Consider the following 18,508-nt stretch of genomic DNA (forward strand, 5'->3'; position numbering starts at 1 on the left):
TGAAATGAATGAACAAGGAAGGTGCTGACGAAACGCAGAAAGAAAACCGTGGGTGTTAGAGAGAGAGAGAGAGAGAGAGAGAGAGAGAGAGAGAGAGAGAGAGAGAGAGAGAGAGAGAGAGAGAGAGAGAGAGAGAGTGTGTGTGTGTGTGTGTGTGTGTGTGTGTGTGTGTGTGTGTGTGTGTGTGTACAATACTCCCATGTCTCTATATGAATGAGTGGATGCGGTGGATGGCAGGCAGCTGCAGCAGTGTGATAGCCGAGCCGAGCTGCACAGATATCAGCGCTGACATTTTGGGCTTCACTACCCACCCACGGCCCCACGGGAAACTGATGGCAATAGCAGCAGCAGTGGCCGCATCACCCCACCGTCGCTGCCTCCGCTGCAGCCCCAACCCCTCCCTGAGCTTGTCAATCTCAAAGCTTTGCTTCCTGACGCACTGTCGGCCTTAGCCTGGCTCTGGTTGGACCCATTATGCCACACAGCAGTGAGCACACCGCATGAACCACCGTCACCAGACCCCGCAATGCACTGCTGATTCCTATCTAGTCCTCAACCCTCCCACCACACTTACCAAGTCTGCCTCTTCATTCAATCTCATCTCTAGCTGCCAGACTGATAGTCCTGACCGCAGAGAGAAAAACGACAGAGAAGAGGGCTTTTTGTCTGTGTGTGTGTGTGTGTGTGTTACTGTTGCCGAGAAGGCGAACAGGGAAAGATGGGGAGCTCTACAGTAGCACACAGTAAAGGGAGGGAGGGCGAAACTGCTGAAAGAGAGGAAATAGATAACAGCGCGATACACTCTGGCCCCTCCTCTAGGCTTCTTTTAGGGCACCTCTTGGCCTCCTCTCCTCTACCTCATCCTCCCTCCTTCCTCCTCCCCCACCAACCCCTGGGCCCTCTGGTGTGTTGCTCACTCCATTGTGTCAACCTTCAGAAGTGCTCAGTTTGAGTGGCAGGCCGTCACAGATCAGTTCCCTACTAAAGCGGCCCGGCAGGCCAGGGTGACGGGCCAGGAAGGGATCTAAGTGGGGTTTATCAGCGCTTCTTAACGCCTCTCCGGCTGCCTGACACAAAAGAGAGGGGGTATTAAACATCTAAAGCAAACCAAAAAGCGTGAAAGCTCCTTATAGGGCCGCGGGATTGCGGATGTGACTGGAGTCTTAAAAAAATAGCAGAAAAAAAAGAGAGGAAAAAAAAAGAAAAATAAGGAGAGGGGGGAAAAACACACACACAAACGTCTCAACAGTGAGAAAGTATTGAGGGAAAATTCAAATGTTTTTCCTGTCCTTTGTGGATAGAAGAGTGAGTTGGAAAGAGAAAGAGGGAGAGAGAAAGCCTCACATTTGAAACAGACATTACACAAATATGCAAGTTAGCTCATTTAAATCAGGTAATGGTAACCCAAACAACAAAAATGATAAGATAAGCCCAAACGGCATTAGAGTGGTGTTTGGGGTGAGGCTCTTAACTTCATATTTTGTCTTTTAGACAAGTTATCTTTACAGCCTTTTTGATGTGGCTCGGAAAATACTATGGATCACAAATGAGGCAAAAAAAAACTTAGATTTAACTTAGCATTAAACAAAGCTTCCAAACTTCTGTTAAAGCTCCTAAATCAGTGCGAATACATTACAGATTAAGATTTTATTTTGCGAGCTAACAATTATTCTGGCCTTGTAGATTCCAAATGTCATATAGTCTATCGTCACAAAATAAAATCACAGTAGTGAACAGATAGGTAAATGACTGGTAAAATTAATTAACAACATTCATGATCAAATTAATGACAAATGGATTACACTTAGTAGCTTTAGTTGCAGAGACCACTGACCCCATCTATAAAACATTTTCCTAGATTTATAGTTATTCTCAGAACTAAGAATTGAAGCCCCAACCACGCGTTAGCCGCTAACATGTGGTTGGGGCTTAGCAGCTAGCACTCTGTCATATGTCAGTAAATGGCGTCTTTCACTCCCACTGGTGTTGAATCAATAAGTTCATCAGAGTTAAGAGTTGTTTACTGCCCACACAAAGTGATTTGTTCGACATGCATCACTTTGGTGTTGACGTTTGGTTGCTAGTGGACATTCCCGGTTGCGCAATGTCCTCTAGCATAATGCCTACTGTATCTAACGCCCACGATATGTCAAAGAGCAGAATCATTCACTCCCATTGGTCGTGGCTTCAACTACTTGCTTCAAATATGAGCAAAGTTCAATTAAGGAACCCATTCACACAATTATCTAATTCATAAATAATTCTGAGTATAAACAAAACATTTCCAACAATTTCATATAAAGTTTTATGAATATGTGAATTTCTGCTTAAGTCATACTTAAGAACATAAAAAGTTGATCATTTTATTAGTAATATCTGTGCTTTTTTCTCATCATAAAAAGGCAAAATGCATTGATGTGACAAACACCTTGTTTGATTTGTTGTTTTTTGTCACCCATCCTTTTTCATGTATTGCACAATGGATATATCTAATATGGTTTTTATTTTTAATGCATCAAAACAGTTTGCACATAGAAGAAGTGAGAAGCAGGATGTACCTGAAAGCACTCTCACTCTTATTCCATCTCTATTCTACAGACATAGCAATGTAGTAAAGTTATGCTTTATGCAATTAAAATTCTAGGACTTTAGTTTAGGCACAATATCAAGAATTAACAAAGATTACTATAGATTTCTATAATATAATTAACACGTTCATCAGACAGAGTGTAACTTTTTAAAAGCAACATATAAGGCTAAACTTGCATTGACAAAAATATTTTTCGATTTGCTGTCACATTTTAAACATTACAACAATTATCATATTTATTAGCACATTTTCACTTTTATATGTTTTTAAGGATTTAACACACTGCAAATTTTAGAGGTCGTTCATCAACTCGATATTCAATCACAAGGAGCTCGAGCATCATTTGACAACAATTGGACAATGCATGCTCTATCTTAATTTAGCTGTTGCTGTTTAGAATATATTTAATTTTTTTATGCAAAAATAAGATTACCTATTGATGAGCTTACACTAGTTAGGTAAGCATTACTAAAAGTTTAGATGTTTTGCTAGCTGCAAGGTAAAGCCTATATTTGACTTTATTTTTTCTAAAAGCTGACCTTCTTGGCCTTTCATCATTATAGCATCCTCACTATAATAAATATCTTTTAGCGCCCTGCTTATTTTTTTCAGTTTATATAAGAAAAACTTCACACTTGTTCTGCCGGTAATGTCTTTTCTCCTTGACTTCTGTCTGCAGCTTGCAGCTGTCGTCTCGAGTGTTGCATCAATAAGGTGCCTGTACAGCTCAGATTAATGAGACAGATATTAATACAGATTTCTTTTTAAAAAGAAGATTCAAACCAGGTCATCACAAGACTGGAACATGCTGTGAACAGTGGCTTTCTATATCTGTGTATTAAGTGTGTAGTACACCAGCAGGGACCAATGTGTGTGTCGGAAGATGGCAGGGGGTTAGTATCTGAGACATTTGGTAAAAGGTCAGTATAGAGTTCGGTCAGAAACATGTCTGCGCGTTTGAGAATGAAACCACAAGAGGTACAATAGTTAGGACAGTTCGGAAGAGAGTCATTGAGGGGAAACGGGGTTTCAAATAAACTACGTACACATACACACGCAGAGAGACAGAAGAGAAACCATGTGTGTATGTGTCTGTGTTTTTGCTTCGTTAACAGCATTTTTACATGTGCTTTATTTGCCAGATGTGCATATATGTTTTTTATCCATGTGTCTCTAAACCCTCACATTGGTATGTTTTTCCACAGTTTTGCTAATGATGCCATTAGCATTGAGATTAATACCACAGCTGATTGCTGCCTTGCTGACAGAGGGCTGCATCAGCTGGGATTACACAGTGGCAAAACCTCCTCCTCCTCTGAGACGCCACTGTGGACCTCCATTCAATGTGACTGTGTGTGTGTCAATGCAGCAAACAATAGACTGAGGCTTCTATGAGCTGCAGCAGCTGCGGCAGATCGTGCTAATTTATTAAAGATGTTTCTTATTCTTCTGTCAAGAAGATTTAAATAGTTCCCTTTCATTTATTTTCTTTATAAAGAACTGCTCAATAGTTTGCAACAGTTATGATATACAGACAGGTATATATGATATTTTATGTTGCGTCTTATTTTGTTTGCCGTGGTTTTACAGCATTATTAATCAATACGCCAAGTTACACTGCACAGCTGTTATTACAATATAGTTACAACTATTTCTAAAAGGTAAAACAGCCCTCGGTTTAATTCCACCTCCTGACAGGAGCAGATCTATCTCGTGAAAACACAGCCTCGTTATGCTTTTGCTACACAACGATGCACCAGTGATTTCACCTTTCATTTCAAAATGCAGGTGCTTTGCAGAGTAACACAAACACCTCAGTGAGTAGCACTCTACCACATCATTGCAAATGGGATCTCAGCAACGGTAGGGCTTTTTTTTACCTAACTGTAAATACTATTCTACTGTAAATACTATTCTAACTGTGAAGGGCAGATTAAGCCGCACTAAGCTAATTTTAACTCCGTCGCAACCTTGCAGTCTACTAAACTTTATATGATGCAGTAACTGGTGGGTTCTGCTATCAAACCCACCTGCTATGCAATCCAAAGGGGAAAAAAACAGCAGACGTGTTTGTAAAGATGGAAGCCTGGTCAGAGGTGGGCGGACGAACTATTGCTAAGGCTCTGGCAGAAGGCCAGCTGCTTCAGCTAACACACTCTAATTGTGTTTGACAACACATAACCCAACATAAACATGTCTTCCATAAACCCACAACAATATTAACTGTATTCAGCTAAAAAAAAGAAAGCAAATAAAGTGCATTATATTAGTTGGGAAGCAAAGAAGTTTCAAGGGTTTTCAGAGGGTTCAAGTAAGCTGCAATAGCAGCATTCTTTTTTTACTTGCTGCAAAACTAAACAATAAGATTTCTTTAAATGAAACGAAATTCCAAAATAAAATGACTGTAATGGAAAAAAAATGAAGGCAGCTGGCAGGGAGAAGCAGCGTCTAAATACGCAATTGTTCATCATCCCAAAACATTATTTGTGCAATCCATTAAATGTAAGACTCATTACGAAACGTGAGACATTTAAGGGTGGGAATTTATTTTCACCTAAAGTTACGATAGTAGAAAAGTAATTAAAGTTACAGTTTAATGAAATCATGAACCATACATGGAGTCACTGGAGATTGTGCATAAATTACTTCAATTAATCACACGCACACTGATTCAGATGATAACTCTGAATCGGAAAGTTTGGAATTCCTTTCTCTCCTTTGCTTTCAGTCTGTTTGTGTGTCTGTGTGTGTTTGGGTGGGAGGGTGGTTTGTAGTTGTGGGGTAGATGCACACAAACACACACACACACACACACATACACGTCTTTCTATGTGAGTATTTTTATTGTTTTGTGTATTTTGTGTGTATGTGTGTGAGACAGAGAGGGAGAGAGAGAGATTGAAGGGGCAATGTGTTGGGGAAAGGCCAGAGGTCCGGTGCACCCTGGAGAATGGACAGGGGCGAAGCCACATCTCCGACCCTTCCTCTCCCTGCTGTCATGGGATGTCTCCCTGAATGACGGTTTCCATGGCAACGGAAGCCTAGTGAGGAGGTTGAATTGTGAGCTCCGAGGGTAAAGCGGAGCAGCTTGCTGAAGGTGGCAAGGGAGGAAGGAGGAGGGGGTGGGTGCGCAAAGTGATATTGGGTGGAACAGGCACACAAGCAACAAGAGCAAGGTAAACAACTTTTATCCATTACTCAACACGGGCCTGCTTCAGTCTTTTTTTTTCTTTTCTTTTTTGCCAATCCTTCTTGCTAATCAACACTGGAGCATGATTAAAACAGCAACGGCAGCTTAAATGAACTTCCATTTGCATACACTCGCTGGGTACAATCAGAACTGATGCCACAGGGTAAATTCACCTCGATGTGGCCGTGCTAAATGCATCAAAGAGTCGTCCAAGTGGCTGGATGCTCTCAACAGCTGTAGTTGTAAATGCATTTCTCAGAGTGTTACAGGAACAGTGCAGTCAGGCAAAGAAATGAAAGATAAAAGTAAACAGAGTGGCTTCTTTTTCTTTTGGGAACACACAGCTCCTTCCTCTGTCAGTGTCTTCACTTTTCAGTCCATCAAGTGTTTTTTTTCTTTTAGTTCATTTATTTATTTGGGGGGGGGGGGGATACTTACCCTTGCTGCTGCTGCAAGTCTGTCTTCAAAGGTGGCTCTGTCAGGGCGCCCCCTGGTGTCCCTCAGTGTGTACAGACCGTTCAGGCTGCCAACCTGTGAGCATGGAAAGACAATTTCACATTCAGCTTATACAATCCCAAACTTTTAAGGCACAAAGTGTTGCAGGGTGCAAGTTATGATATAACATTTGATCATGTGGCAGCATTTTATTTAAGATGCTATTGAAATGAAGCGCCCCTCTAGACTACAGTGAATGCAAAAACAAAGATGCATTTGGAAAAATCACTCAAGCGCTTTCTTCAGCACAGAGAAACCAATGCAGGTACAGAGCGAGGGTCAAAGCACATAACGCATTCAGCCTTAATCACCCATCTGACCCTTTTGCACAACATGATTTCAGCGTATCCCCTCCGGCCATCTGTCTTGTGTGGGTTTTTCTGCGAAGGGTGGCCCAAAATCAAATAGCACACAGTTTATCTAACCTTATCCTGGGCTTTTCATTTCCAAGCCTTATAAACTCAATCGTATTGACCGCCTGGGAGAGTTAGAACTAACTAAGTGAAATCTACTCGGCGGCAATTGTGTGCAAGGCACACGTTGTGTGAGTGTGTATGTATGTGTGTGCGGGGCTTGCTGATTCTATCTTCCTTCACTTTCATTCTCTCTATTCTCTGTCCCTGAGGTGCATCAGGGCTGAGACTGCCGAGTAAATTGTCCCAAATTGAGTTCCTTCTTGCCGGCAGATACAGGCCACATCCCGACCGTTTAGAGCGAGACGGGGAGGGAGAGGGAGAGAGAGAGAAAACAATCACAGCGCACATCACTCGCTTGAAAAATTTCTCTCTAATTTCTCTTCTTGCCTTTCTCTCCTATGCGCCCTCCCCATCTCTTCTTCTTTTCCCCTCCTCTGCTGATTTCCCTGCTGCCTCTCTTTCTTCTCTGACTGCATTATTCTTATGCTTCTCCCTCTTTATATCACTCCCCATGTGTCTTCTCTTGTCTTTGTCTGCTGCGATAGGTGTACATCAGTCTTTCCTTGCTCAGCGTGGCTTTTTCCTTCCCTTTGATGATTCAGTCCTCTCCTGCTTGTTCTCCTTCCTCTATCTTTTATTACCCTTTCTCCCTCGATCCCCGTTACCCTCCTTCATCTCTAACAATTTTTTTCCTCCCTCTCTGTGCTCTTTTCTTGCTTCAGTTTCAGTCTCTCCTTTTGCTCTCTCATCCCTCTCGCCACGGCTGGCCCCGTACCTGGTGACATAGTACCCATCAGTGCGCACTTCCTGCGTGGAGGAGTCTGGCTCCGACAATAATCACACACTAAGTTTATAACGCTTGCAGCCCAGCTCAGCTGAGCTGAATTGAGCACACGCGACTCCCCTGACGCCAGTACAGTCCATTTAACTTGGCAGGGGGCTGAAGGCTGGCTGTGGTGGGAATGAAGCATGAGGCAGAGATGGGGATGCCAGTGTGTTTTTGGGATGAGGGAACTTTGGGGGCCGGTGGGCTGGTGATGGAACAGTAACTGGTGATAGATATGGAAATGTAATGAGGGAGGACAGCTGAAGCTGAAACAGTTGCTGGAGGGGAAGAAGAGGGTGTGAGGTTTTGGACATTTGGGTTTGGGAAGAAAGTTGGGTGTTTTTGTGTTGTTTTTTTAAAATATGCGCAAGTAACTCTCTCTGCATAGACTGATACTTCTTCCTTACTTTCCCTGCTCACTTTCAGCAAAGTCCCGTCTGTCCCTTTGTGCAGCTTTACAGAGAAAAAGGAGGAACATTTTCAAGCATCACACAACACAGTCTCACAGAAGTTTGTGGAATACTCATGAAACTGAAAACTTCTTTTTTGGTTAGGCTTGAGACAGGATCATGGATTGGGTAAAATACAACTCCTACCACTTTTTTTCCTTTTTAACCTATTTTTTTCCAGTTGCCTGGGTCACACATTCCCACTGAGGAATCTCTGAGATGTATGTGGCGCCGACATGAAACACACTTCCTGATGAACCCTAGTTTCATTGTTGTGCTGATTGCAATGAAAATAGAATAAAATAAAAATCAAGTCCATTTACATAAACCAATAAACTACTTTTCCATGACTACTTCATATTTTTATCTATTTCTATAACCACGATCTCCAGCAAATAACTAACTAACCCTGATGTTGGACCTCATTTAGTGGGGCAACAGCAGTATGTAGTCCACAAAGTCCACAAACAGCATAAAATTTCACTTTATGGTTTGTGATCTTCACAAAAGAAAAAAACCCCAAAAACATAGAGTATATATCACCTATATATCTGGGCTTCCTTGTCATATTGCAGCATATTACACTAGACGTAAAATGCAAGCCATTAGAGCTAAATATTTCCTTGTGACACAGGTGCACATACCCTTTAAAACAGCAGACAAAGCCTCATAAACACACAAAGACACTTGCTGCTTCAGTGAGTTACTGATGTATCACAAAATGTCAACCCTGGATATGAATCGTGTGCACACATCGCGCACACAGACAAACTACAGCTGTACAAGAAAATGAGTGAGCAATTTCAAACCAACCAAAACAAACGCACACTTTTTGTGCCCTGCCAGAGCAAGTTCACAGCAAAACAATATGAGGCCAATCAGGGGACCGTTGGTATGGCTCTCCCTCTGCTAATGAAGGCACTTTGAAAAGGTAATCTAATTCACCAGCAGCAATTAAGGCTGGGAGCGCCTTGTCACTATCAATTATTCGCTCCTTCACTCATGTTCTCCAGTGCGGACGCTGAGCCTGCCTGACATACTGCACTGTCGGACAAATCAACCCCATCAGCCAGCAGTCACTGAGAACACTAATCATGAGAGTGTTCAAAGGCACACAAACACACACCCAGACACACAAAGAGACATGTGATACTGTAGGCTTGAATCGGTGCACAGTGAACTAAGTGAGCTTGGGATGAATTTGGATGTCCTTGCTGACTGGACACTGGTACCAACAGACTGATCCCTGAACGTTAATTTAATCAAACAGCAATAAATTGTTTGGCTGTTTGTGTGTGTCGTCATCTAATGATCTTTGGATCCTCTATGATCCTTTCGTTCTTTTGGGGACTTCTTTGTGAGTGAGCCATTTCCTTTGCTGCACTGCCGCACCAGACCTTAGGGTTCCCCCCACATATCGAATCCACTTTAACCCCTCACTGTTTGCAAGCTCGCTGGTTCCCATATACATAAAGGTTGAAACCCCCTCCACTACCACACACCCTATAGTGAGTTTAAAGTACTACATCACCAACATATATGAAATCATCTTCATTGCTATGCTTTTATTATTCTGGTGTGCACAGCTGACTGGGTGCTCCTCTATAAGCAGCTGTTCCTCGCAGCTAGGAGAGAAAGCAGAAGTAAGACTTTACATTGGTAACTTCCTTTAGTCCCTGAGATACACCTGCTTATTTTAATTATTCTTTCAAATGGGACTTTCACAGAGTCCAGCTGTACAGCAATCACTTCCTTTTTCATCGCACATAGAGAATGAAAACCCTTCCAGTGTGCTTTCTTTTTTTTTCAGTCTCTCCACATAAGACAGAGAGAAGACAACCGCAGGATCGAACGGTTCTTTCAGCTGCAGCACAAAACACCAACTTTAGTTTCGGTTGCAAGCACGCTTTGAGACTATAGGGAAACGGGTACCAACTAAAAGGTAAGTTGTGAGAAAATGTTGCTTTAGTGTAGTTTTAAGATTCCTGTTTTCACACTGGGATGTCTTTTTTCATAGATGGCACACGACAAAGCCTTGTTTTGTTTGACTTTGGTGTTGTCTGTGGTCTTGACCTCACCTCCGAAAACCCTCGACTCAATACAACAACTCCAGGACAGCGGGTTTGGTCAGCCGCCTCCTCGCCATGGCCTTAAGCTGCTGGTGTGGTACGTTCAGAACTGCTTGGACAACAACATGAGGGCTCTGTGTGATCCCTACCGGGGAGAATATGGGTTTCACTTCTTTCAGAACAAAGGGCCAGTTCTTCCTGTGATAAAAGACAGACAGCAGTGGAGCTATTATACCATTGGAAACCTCCACTATCCTGGCGCAGAGAAGCTGCCGTATGAAGTCAGAAGATACTACAACCGCAGCAATCCTAAAAGTAACATGGACAGAGTTTTGGTGAAATATAACAAGAACAACAAACGAATCGACGAGCTTTATGCATCCGCGCATTATGAGCCAAAAGAGACGTACAGGATTGGGCCCAATCTTCTTGCATCTCTTCGAAAGAAAATCACCTTCGTTAGCACAGACGTGTAGGAGACCTCTGATCCTAAATCAGTACAGTATGTAACAGCTTTGAGAATTTTGTGAATCTAAAAAATACAGGTGAAGTCATAATCTTTGCTTTTATGCTAGTTTCTTTGAAATAAAGTAGCTACAAGTTTTCATTTTGAGGCTTCATTGTAAACTATGAGCTTTTGTGTAACCTGCATCTTATGCCTGCTTGTAGAAAAAAAATGCAATCAATAAAATGTGTTAAAATGTGGCTCCCAAAGTGGTGTCTGAAGGAGGCATGCCCTCCTTCAGACAACCAAAAACATTCATTCAACTTAGTGTCCATCCACATTTTTTCTTCTTGTAGTGTTATTGGCAGTTCTAAAAGGGTGTGGAATCACTGTCAAAGCCTCAACTGGGCAAATGGCACTGGCATGTGTAAAAAACAACTGACTCAACGAGTTTATCCTCACTAATTCGATGGTATTTTGTTTCTCTTATGTTGTACTGTCAGTTTAGATAATAAAATACTAAACTCTCAGTCAGATTCTAACATCTTTTGAAAGAAACTAAAATCTAGCTGTGTAGAAAAAAAAGATTCAAACGTTTCACATTTTGACAATCATGATGTAGGACGCCTATCAACTGGAGCATGTTTCAGAAAAAATAAGACATGCCTTCAAGAACGTGTGAACTAGTTAAAAATATATATGTGTTTGGTATCTTTTTAGTGGGAGGTAGTTAAGAGTGCCTGCTGACATAAATGTGTTAAGCAGCTGATGAAAATTGGGGGTTGAAAATTTCTTTATTATATGATTAGAAAGACAGCGATCCATGATCAGACAAACCTGTTTAAATTCACTGAGGTTTTTCTAAAGCATTATGCTAAGATTGAATCTCTGACACTTGGATGCACAGCACCCTGACCTATCACCCTCTTCCCAGACTGAGAGCAGCTTTAACTAGTCCTTCAGACTGTAGACAGAGGTATAAGTTGACAGACAGCACTATTCAACAGGCTCTTCTCAGGGTCTCTATTGCTTAACTGAATCTCCCCAATGCATGACCTTATTCCAAAGGACTGATAGAGAGGGTATATGCATGACAGTGTTGCTGCTGTTTAAAGCCTGTAAAGAAAAAGTCTGAACTTAACTATGTTGCCACTGCAAATAAAACTCCTGGGTAGAGGCAGATGTTCATAAATGACTATTAATTTAATGCTATCTCGAAAGTGCACTTTATCCAAGACTGTCCTGTGAAAATGTCTTTTTAAACTGATTAAACTTTGAATCTCATTTGTAATTTGTACATATGTAGGGTCTTTACTTTACAACATAAAGCACCTTCAGGCGTCTGTTGTGATTTGGCGCTATATAAATAAAACTGAATTTAACTGCATTAAAGAAAAGCATGCTGTTGCACCTCTTGCAAAAAAAGAATAAGAAACCACAGCCCTGATGAATGGGGAGAAGTAAATGAATATTTTCCCACATGAGGTAAAACGAGCAGAAAACCTCAGAAAACATAATATATAAAAACCAAGGAGACCACACCTATGATTTTTCAAGAACCGCAAATCAATTCATATCAAGCACATTTGAATTTTTATTTAAGTTCATGTGTCAGATGAGCTGTAGCATTATCTGACACACCTCCTCCTGTTGACCTAAAGGCTCTGGATCTTTGGCTCTCCGTTTGCTGTGTACCTTTTGTACCAGAAAATCATAGAAGGTGTATATGCAATACACTCATTGTATATATTTAATACAAGTTGTATAATTATGACAATACTGAAAACTGTAGATATCACGTTGGCCTACTTTATGACCCTGCAAAAAGTTCTCCACCACTAAAGTTTCAGAGTATAGTCCAGTCAGTCAGTTTTCAACATTTGGAGCCTGATCATCATCATAATCCGATTTGCCATCACTGGAATTGATCGTCACATTTTTGTTATGTCACAGCGTAGCAACTCAGGGAAAAAATGCACATGGGAAAAGTTTTCAGTCAGGGATTTGTGACATAAAGCCAAACACTGCTGTTCAGTTTGTGGTTAACACTCTGCAACAAGGTTTGCCATTAAAAACCATGATTTTTTCCTAAACTCAATCATAACTCCAAGCTGAAAGCTGACAATGACAAGAGCACGCACAAGTCCAATAATAATAATAACTGTTTTCACATGGGACACAAAGCCTTGTTTGTGAAAGTCCTGTGCTTGATCCTTTCATCCAGCACAGCCTCATCATTATGCAGACTTTGTCTCACTACATTGCTTCAGCACAGAGCAAGCTGAGCTTTAGTATTCTTTCCCAAGGTGCAAAGCTGTGACATCACGAGATTAATCAGTTACAGTGATGGTCCTGGAGCAATATTAATACGATCTTGTGTGAACAGCATTAACTTGGCGATATCAGTGATTACAGGAAAAAACAAAAAGATCTGGCATACTGCCAAAAACATTAACATAAAGTATTGGGCATTGTTTAGATTTCCCAAGGTAATCTGACCTGCATGGTCAAAATGTAAACACCATATAGAACGCATAGCTGCACGGCAAATTGCTAACAACTACTAAAAAAATACTCAATAAACTCAAAATTGTATGACTTGTATATCAAACAATTGTGATAAAGAGCAAAAATCTACAACTTTTCCTTGGATCAGGCTGCTGCGCCTGAGAAGAACAAGTGGTGAGAAGCTCTAAGGATTACATTTTGGACACAATATATTTTGAACCAACAACAAAACTCTTTTGCAATTATGCACATTGGGAGTCAAACAAGAAGAAGAATAGATTATTCAATTAACTAAATGAATCATAATTGTCCCGGCTTTTTGTTTTGCTTTATTTTTGCTCATGAAAAACTGCAGTTCAGTTGGATATATAAACCTCCTGCACTTTATTACTTCTGTCACTTGACCATATTCTTTTATATATATATATATATATATTTTTTTTTTTTTTTTGTTAAATATATATTCTGATCCAAAAGCCCCCCAAATGATAATCTTTAGATTATAAAGTATTATTAATCAAGACAGAAAAAAATGTAAAGTCTGTATAAAACACTGACACTTGAAGTGCTCTCTAATCACACCCACTGAATAACTCTGTCACACAGCTGCTGGATTCTCTTTCAGCTTTAATTAAACTCTCACTTTTGCACTGAGAACCAGTGAAAAGATTTCAACAGTTCAAAGTACTGATTTAAACAAAAGCAACTTTATAACATCACGAAAATGGACTCAGTATCAAACGAGCCTATTGCTTTAAAAAAAAGCACTACTTTTGTGGTACAAGCACAGTTGCTTATTATGTGAGGCGGAGGGTTTTTGTGTTATAGCCTTTCATTGTATTACTGAGTTACCGTAGTGCTACTGTCTCATATATCTCTTCATATCCGAGTTTATTTGATTTTTTGATTGATTCTTGTGTGTTAGAAATGCCTGTACTCGCTCCTCAAGTGTCAACTCAGATCAGCATACTGTACTGCATATGATTGAAAGGCTCCAGCCTTAAAATCAAAACAACATTTGAAAGCAACAAGCAGATTTAAAGCGCTGTGAAACAAAATACCAAAGCTCAAAAGCTGCAGGTACTGTAATACTTGCTCTGTCTTTTGTTCTTTGGAAGCTGTGCTTAATTTTTTTTTTTTTAAATAAAAGCCAAACTCTTTTTTTATTGTTTACTTGAGTTTTGAAATAAATGATCTATTAATTTCTTTTCTTTAATAACCTTTATTGAAGTCAAATCGGTCCATGAAAAGCTGCGTTTTTATGACTGATGTAATTAAAGTAGACATAAGTGACAATGATGCCCATCACAAGTTAGTCACTCACTAATGTGTTCTGGACTTCCTGCTGAATTGACCTGATGGCTAGCTAACACAAGCTAAAAGCTAAAGGTTTGCCAAGCTTAAAGCTTACTAGATTTCATAAGTAGGCTAAGCATAAAAATAATAGATATTTCATATAACTGTTACACGTGTTGAGCAAATAACTGTTATATTTCTAATGGAGTAAAATGTAACATGCAACTGCAATATTTTTAAGATGTAAATATTTCAGAATCAGAGCAAAAAAGCAATAACTGACCCTAAGGGTTACAGTTGTTTGTTTTTGTTTTGTTTTTTTAGCTGCTTTATGTCATAATTAGCAGAAGCGGACAAGCAGTTTGTACCAGTCAAAAGTCCAAGATAAACTACAAGCAAACAGAGAAGAATTGCTTCAATAAAATAAAAGACAACGACATTAAAATTCTTTTAGCTGCTCACTTTAGGCGTTGCAGCAGATCATCTGCCTCCATCTCACCCTATCCTTAGCACTCTCTTCTGTCACACCAGCCCTCTGCATGTCCTCCTTCACTACATCCATGAATCTTCCCTGAGGTATTCCTCTTTTCCTCTTGTGTGGCAGCTCCATCTTAAAGATCCAGTCTCCAGTATATCCAGTGTCCCTCCTTTGCACATGTCCAAAATCTCTGCCATGCCTCTGTAACTTTGCTCGAGCTGAGCAGTCTGATGTACTAACTTATAATCGAATCTATTCTAGTCTCTCCCAATGAAAATCTTAGCATCTTCAGCTCAGCATGCTGTTTTTTGTCTTTTGTTTTCTATTTTAAAGGCTTACAGTGTGAGTTACAACTACAAACAGAGGACGAGCATGTCAGTCAGTCATCCAGGTCATGGTACTCTTAAGAGCTTGACAAAAGGTGACTGGACTTCTTTAACATGTTTGAAGATGTTTGAAGATCCAAGAAACTTCTTAAGTTCTACAACCAAAAGGTGGAGAGTCCTTGGTATCATAACATGCATGACATGACCTCAATAGGTCACATTATTAGGTGGCGCACACTCACAGAGTGGTTTCACACAAAATCTCTGGTGGTAATCTCCCACGCCTATTTTACGCCTTGGCTCATGTGGTGACACACATGATTAATAGTGGATCAACAACCACCTCCTCCCTGGGACAACCCCAAGCAGGGCTTAAATACCTGGGACTCTCCACCTAATGGTTTTGCAACTGAAGAAGATTCTTGGATGAGAGGTGAAATGTCTTCAAACAACTTAAAGCAATCCAGTTGCCTTCAGTCAAGTTAGCTACTAAACGTGGTGGTCTACACAAAAACTTCGAAATGGAACTGGTGAGACTAAACACACTCACAGAAAAACACAAAACTAGGCACACGAATGCTGGATTTATATCATGGGGTGGTCAGAAAGCGGACTCCAAATCAATGCTAAGATAGAATATTGGGAAAAAAAACAACTTACATTTATTTTTAAGCTGCTTTTGCAGCATTTGGGACATATGTTTAACAGCCTTTGGGCTAGTAGCTGCAGCTTTGTAGCACCAGGAAGCAGCCGGGTAATAACAGCTTGTATTTTACACTTGTAAAGCCTGAGCGTATTTTTACGCCTCAAGTTCAATTTGGGCATATTGCACAAGTAACTACAGGAACTAGGCGCTCGGCTCCGACTGCTCTGCTAATGTGGCTCAGACTCTACATTATGTGTACGCACAGCGTGAGAAACACAGAGACTCACACTGCAGCAGCCCCTACCACATACAGAGTCAGCTATTATAATTACTGTAATTATCTCAATATTACAAGTTCACACTCATTTACAGGTCACTGTAACTAAAAATACATAATGGCTACTACGAGTCCAAGAAAGAGACAGAATACATGTCCACCCAAAAACATATCCTGTCATAAATGTGGTGTACAACAGAGTTTCTGGTTGCAGTTCAGTGCAGTCAGACTCTGAGTCTTCTTGGTGCTGAAGCATCCACAGGATCTGCGTGGCTCACTGCTGCTGGCAGCCTCCAGCAGACAAACAGAGAAACAGCAATGGAGGGAGGGATGGGGGGGGGGGGGGGGGGGGGGGGGCATGAAGGATAAACAAAAACAAACACAGACATCAAGAGCCACTGAAGCAGTGTGTGAGAGCCACGTGAGGCAGTCCACCCTATGGAGAAAACAGCAGCTGGTGTGTACACTAACAGCCCTACAGGGGCTGTGGCCTCCACAGCCTCAACTATGGAAAAGCAGAAAAAGGAGAGATGGGAGGGCGATGGAAGGGGGATGCTGGGGGCTAAATGGGGTGAGCAGTTAAGCCTTGTTGGTTACAGTATTGGCAGCAAACGAAATGATAGAAACGAGTGGAGGGGGGTGGAGGGATTTTTACTGTCCATCTTAAAAAGGAAATATATTGGGACTGATGAGTTTTTAAACGATAACGCATCTAGGAGTTACCACAGGGTTTTATATAGTATAAGGTTGGAAGAAAATTAACTCCTAGGTGGTTACAATTATGACTGTATTTTGCTGGTTATAGGTTCCTATTTAACAGCAATTTAATAAAAAGTGACACCAAGTTCACTGCTAATGTTTCGATATGTAATGAGGTTAAACAGTCCAAAAAAGAGGCTTTTTTGATCATTGCATAGATTTTAAATGTGAGGCATATACTCTGATGACCTAAAAAAAAAAAGCAGAAAGTGCTTCAACAATAATGTGCTTTGTGAAAATTTGAACTCATGTGCACTTGAGTCCTCTGTCCTATTGCGCATGTCTAAACGGGGTTCTTCTGCTGTCTCAGGTTCTCATTTTTACTAAAAAGCAAAAATCGCAAAAACAGCACCAGACGATGTTCTCCACAACAGCGGTAAGTGAAAAGCATGTCCTGAAAGTTCATCTGCAAAGCATATAAAAAACAAGCGCTTCATAAAATCTGCTCTGCTTTCATTTATGTCTTTTTTTCAGCTCTTTTTATGGATAAAGACAAAACAAATACCTCAAAGTAAAATCGAATGGTAAAGCTTCAAAACATGCAATTTTATCAACATTTCTGAATTTTTCATATCACCTACAAGAGCATTGTGTGTGTGAGGGTGTTTGTGGGCTTCTGGCACGCCCCACTCCCCGCTCTCGTCCACCACCGTCCTTTATCTTCTTTATCTCTCTGTATTTCCCTCTCTCTCTCTCCATTTCAATATTGAAGAGAGTTTTATTAAGGGCTAGACTCGGATGTGCCGAGGCGCTCTTAGTAATTTTCCTACAAAGTGCTTTAATCCATCACACGGCCAACATGTGGCCTTTGCAGCCATACATCATCTAAGCCCACAGAGAGAGAGCGACAGACACAGAGAGAGAGAGAGAGAGAGAGAGAGAGAGAGAGAGAGAGAGAGAGAGAGAGAGAGAGAGCAAGCGAGGAGGTGTTAACATAATTTCAGCCCCCTCTTTCTTCAACTTCTTCTTCTTCTTCTTCTTCTGCTTCTTCTTCTCTGCGCCCGTCTCCCTCCAGAGTTTCCCAGCTGGGATGGAAAGCACATCTTCTCCACATATTCCTCATACAAGTCCTCTCTCCATTTACAAATCAGAGTGAGGTATGTGTGAAGATGGAGCGAGGGGAGGGGCTGGGTGGTAAGCAAGGGGAGAGAGAGAGAGGATGAGAGAGAGAGAAAATGAAAGAGATGGAGATAGGCGAGAGTGAATGAGTGAGTGAACGAGTGTGTGAGGCTGAGAGAGAGAAAGAGAGAGATAAGGAAAATGGAGAAAAGCTTACTGGAATGAATGAAATTGGGGGACAAAAGCAGGTGATAGGAAGTCAGTGTGTGTGTGTGTGTGTGTGTGTGTGTGTGTGTGTGTGTGTGTGTGCTCTGTATGAACAAGGTGTGCGCTCTGTACTTGGATGAGGAAATAGAAATAGGCGGAGAAGGAGTGGAGATGAGTGGTGGGGTGGGGGGCTGCGTTTCCCAGCATGCAGCTGGTGCTGAGTTGCCCTCTGTGTTGCCCCCGGCCAACACCTGCTTCCATTTCGCTTCCTCCGCCCTCCTCGCGCTGAGGAGCAGCGATGAACTCCGGGCCCCCTGACTAATGGAATGGGCCCTTGCTCACAACCATTAGAGGATTGGTGTCCCTTTCGGTGCCCCCGAGTGCCCTACGGTACAGAAAAGGGAGAGGAAGGGGCGAGGGAGAAGATGGTGGCAGGTCGGCTTTTTTTTTTCCTTTTGGCCCAACACACACA

General features: G+C 41.3%; 2 protein-coding genes across 2 annotated transcripts in view; one reads left to right on the forward strand and one right to left on the reverse strand.

Annotated features, from left to right (window-relative positions):
* The window catches only part of LOC134635430 (furin-like protease kpc-1), a 201,651-nt gene that overhangs the window by 179,233 nt on the left and 3,910 nt on the right, over positions 1–18,508 (reverse strand). Inside the window, exon 2 of the mRNA XM_063484815.1 lies at positions 6,219–6,311. Within this exon, the coding sequence (XP_063340885.1) occupies positions 6,219–6,311 (93 nt within the window). The remainder of the gene's footprint in view (positions 1–6,218; positions 6,312–18,508) is intronic.
* Positions 9,815–10,568, forward strand: si:ch211-198c19.1 (uncharacterized protein LOC100151013 homolog). The gene is made up of 2 exons (XM_063486513.1): positions 9,815–9,908; positions 9,984–10,568. Exon 2 carries the CDS (start codon positions 9,984–9,986, stop codon positions 10,509–10,511), a length of 528 nt encoding a protein of 175 aa, XP_063342583.1. The 5' UTR covers positions 9,815–9,908; the 3' UTR covers positions 10,512–10,568.

Source organism: Pelmatolapia mariae, linkage group LG10_11 (assembly GCF_036321145.2).
Source record: "Pelmatolapia mariae isolate MD_Pm_ZW linkage group LG10_11, Pm_UMD_F_2, whole genome shotgun sequence".
Classification (NCBI taxonomy): Eukaryota; Metazoa; Chordata; class Actinopteri; order Cichliformes; family Cichlidae; genus Pelmatolapia; species Pelmatolapia mariae.